This window comes from Poecilia latipinna, unplaced genomic scaffold (assembly GCF_001443285.1).
Source record: "Poecilia latipinna isolate Pla-1442-1.1 unplaced genomic scaffold, P_latipinna-1.0 Scaffold6641, whole genome shotgun sequence".
NCBI lineage: Eukaryota > Metazoa > Chordata > Actinopteri > Cyprinodontiformes > Poeciliidae > Poecilia > Poecilia latipinna.
In genome coordinates this window covers 1-4,119 of record NW_015119257.1, presented here as the reverse complement: position 1 = coordinate 4,119, position 4,119 = coordinate 1, and the positions used below count along the sequence as shown (strand labels likewise).

The 4,119-nt window shown below is 36.4% G+C and overlaps 1 protein-coding gene across 1 annotated transcript; it reads left to right on the top strand.

Annotated features, from left to right (window-relative positions):
- Nucleotides 1–416: 416 nt before the first annotated feature.
- Nucleotides 417–4,099, top strand: LOC106944029 (cytochrome P450 3A30-like; the record flags this gene model as incomplete). The annotated part of the gene is made up of 5 exons (XM_015027302.1): nucleotides 417–548; nucleotides 686–779; nucleotides 3,626–3,678; nucleotides 3,774–3,873; nucleotides 3,962–4,099. Coding segments are annotated over exons 1-5 (456 nt in total), but the record flags the coding sequence as incomplete, so codon positions are not given.
- Nucleotides 4,100–4,119: the final 20 nt, after the last annotated feature.

Below are 4,119 nucleotides of genomic sequence, written 5' to 3'. Positions count from 1 at the left end.
AGAGAAATTGTAGATAAGACTTTATCATGAGAAGAGATTAGTAGTATTAGCTTGACAAAGAAATAATCAATAATTTGAAGTTCTAGCTTAGACAGTAAGCTAGAACTAATAATAACCTCCATTATTATTATTATTATTATTATTATAATAGTCAACCCCGCCTCTCGCCCAAAACATTCGCTGGAGATAGGCACCAGCACCCCTCCCACTAGGGACAAGGGTGCACAGAAAATGGATGAATGATGGATGGGTTATTATAGTCAGAGTTCTGATTACAGACACCAGTGCCAGCTTGAAACAGTCTCAAAGGATGCAGATCAAAGTGGAAAACCATTTGGGCAAACCTACCAGCTTCGCTAACATTGGTTTAACTTTCACACACTTCACCTTGCGTAACAGATCCACGCAGCAGGAGATAAAAGGTACAGGTGGTGACATTTGGCATCACAAAGCCAGATACTTCCACTGAGAGGACAGATGGGTTACTTCTTGTACTTCTCCGCTGAGACATGGACTCTGCTGGTTGCCTTTGTCACGCTCCTCCTTGTGTGAGTGTTAATGAATGAGTATTGATCTATTTAGTTACTTGAATCTGAAACTGACATTTGTTCTATTCTCTTCTGCTCAGAATTTACTGCTTTTGTTTTTACTTCACACATAATTTTTCAGGCTTATTTATCCACAGGTACGCCTACTGGCCTTATGGAACTTTCAAGAAATTAGGTATCTCTGGTCCTAAACCTGTCCCATTCTTTGGAACAATGCTGCATTATCGAAGGGTATGTATAACACTTTTTAAACCGCACCTGTAGTATAAAAAGTAGATCATGTTAACATTTTAATCAAAGATATTAGATTTCTTGGATCTTCTTAAGATGTCTATGCAGCCTTTGTTATTTTTACTTTATTTCTTTATTTTTTGAAAATCTAAAAGGATAAATGCTGATTTAAATGTACAAGATTTCTACACTTTGTGAACCTCTAAACATTCTCAACTACATGTCCTTATTGCTCATTACTGTTTCACGCTTGGGTAAAATGCTGTATTTGTATTGGCAGTAATGAGAGTATGAACCTGTTCTACAATCATTGTCCAATTACTTTTTATGGGTAATAAAGGAGAGTCATTTCCCTTATTTAGCCAAAGAAAACAAGTTGAAAGTTGTTCAACCTACATGTCCTGTCCTAATAAAGAAAAAACAAACACTTTAAAAATCAGACAATCTGCTTGATGTGATCCAAATTTATCCCTAACAATCCTAACAAAACGTTTTTGCTGCATTTAGACACCCTGTAATCCTTTTTGTTTAAAGCTTAACTTTCGTCTCAATAAAATGTGTTAACATTTTAAGACGAAAGCTAAGCTGTTTCTAGTTTCTCTTTGCAACTAAGAGATGAGTGTCTTGATTGTACTGTAGAGCAGCACCTGACCTGCAACAGCTGCTTGAGAGCTGATGTAAAAACAATCTACAAGTTATGGTGATCAGATTTCACCATAACTTCTACTTTGACTCAAAATTCAGTGTATAAACTATTTTAGTGTCAAACCTAAATTAAAATATAGCAGATCCTGTTAGTTGATCTGTGTAACAGAAGTCTGGTTCTGGTTCAGATTTTCAGGAATATCATCTGTTTCCACCAAATCCAATGATGAATCTTGACTACAGGCACATATTGAAAAGAGTAGAAAGATAAAATTATTTTTTCAACACTTTTTTAAAGTGGTATGATCACAGAGTATTAACACATTTTACTCTCACACAGATTACTTGAATTCGATTTTATTTTGCATTTTATCTATTTATCGAAGTTTTTTTACACAACAGATTCTAAGATTATTGTCAACTGAATGACAGTTTAAATAAATGACACTAAATAAAATATATTTAAAAAACATGTTGACCCAAGAGAAAAGAGAAATTCAGAAAAAAGAACATTAGTGAAGTTTCCTTCACTAATGTTCCTAATATCCTAATGTTCCAGTGTGAATGCAAGGAGTTTAGTTATTTTATATATATATATATATATATATATAGCCTATATATATTTTTTTTAGCCTATATATATATATATATATATATATATATATATATATATATATATATATATTTTTTTTTTTTTTGTTGGCAGGTCAGCTGGCAATAGTGCTGTAGAGTTCAACATTGAAAAAGCCAATGAACTCAAACAGTTTTTTTAATCGATCTGACACTGCAGATCGATTAAAATCTGCAGTGTTTCTGCAGTGTCAGATACAGTGGTATTGACAGCAATACCACTGTTGCTGTCAACTCACTCTTCCCTATCAACTCAAAAGTCTTTCATCTCACTTTCCCTCCTCTTCTACTCCCCCACCCTTGACTCCTCAACTGGTCACCTTACAAACCAGCTGGTGAGACTCCACCCTGGCAAGGCTGCAGGCCTCAATGGTGTGAACTCGAGGGTCCTTAAAGCCTGTGCTTTGTGATATTGCAGTTGTAATATGATTTTCCTTCATATCTTCAACATGAGCATACAGAGGGTCTCTGTGATGTGGAAAACATACTGCATTGTTCTGGTGTCAAAGACGCAGCGTCCCTGTGATTCCAACAACTACAGGCGCTGTGGGTGGCACTGACCACCCACATCAGAGTGTCGACTATCTGCTGAACCACATCGTCTGCAGTCTACATGTGGACAGCCAGTCCAAAGTCTATGAACTGTGGACTGACAGACCACAGTTTGTTCACCTGCGACACTGTATATCAGACACTGTTGTCAGCAACATAGGGGCCCCACAAGGGACTGTCCCTTATCCTCTATGCAACTGGCTTCAGCTATTGTACTTCTGTAGCTATCATTTACAGAAGTTCTCAGATGACCCAGCTAGAGGTACAGGGTTGCTATGGGCAACTTTGTCACATAGTGTGGACTGAACCACCTGGAGCTCAATGTGATAAAGACCAAGGAACTGGTGGTGGATCTGAGGAGGAGCACCAGGATGCCGGTGACCCCAGTTTCCATCCAGGGGTTAATGTGAAGATTGTTGTGAAGAATTATAAATATCTCAGATTCCACATTTATAACAAATGTCCTTTGGCCCTTCCAGCTACAGTATATAGCTTCCTTAGTCCTTCCTTATTTAGCATCACATTTCATTTGCTAATGAAAGCTTAGGGCAAAAATATCGGCAGGAATAATTTAAATGAAAGTGCAACTGGAAATAATTTCCTCATAAACTCGGGGTTTTGATAGTTTAAATGGTCACAAGGGTAGATTTTATGGTCCTAACAGATGGCACTTGGTTTCTAATAAAATCGTTACCTTTGAATTATTTTTATTGGATTATCATTAGCTTATTAGTGTTACAATGACATTACAATGAAAAGCTGAAGATTTAGAGAAAAATGCTAACAGGTCCAATTAACTCCGCTTTATTCCAGAGTAGTGGAATGTAGCGGATTTAAATTGATTTAAATTGAAATGTATATTTTTTAAATATATTGAATCAGAATAATGTAATTTAGCTTCTTTGAACAACATTCTTTAAGATGACCCATTATTTATTAATTCAATCTGCTGAAAATTGTATAAAACGTGTTCTCTAAATTATCTTATATTTCTAATGTAACATTATTTTTGTAATTAGGGGTTCTTCAACTTCGATCAAGAGTGCTATAGGAAATACGGGAAAATATGGGGGTGAGTTTTCACGTTGTAACTGTTATTGAAGAACAGACACAATAAACCATTGATTTGTTACAGCTTAAGTTGTTTGTTTCATTCTAATCTTTCAGTATTTACGATGGCCGCCAGCCCGTGTTGTGTGTTGCAGATCCTGAAATCATAAAGGCCATTCTGGTTAAGGAATGCTACTCTTTCTTCACCAACCGCAGAGTATGTAGTTACTGCTCTACAGTCCATATGAAGTCATAGTGATATACATTTCATTTAGTTCTCATGAGCTGCTGTTTAATTATGTTAGAATTTCCGTCTGAATGGGCCCCTCTATGATGCCGTATCCATTGCTGAAGATGATCAATGGAAAAGGATCCGTAGTGTCCTATCTCCTTCCTTCACCTCTGGGAGACTGAAGGAGGTGAGCTTCTCCACCTTCTCTATATCTTTAAACTTTTACAGCAA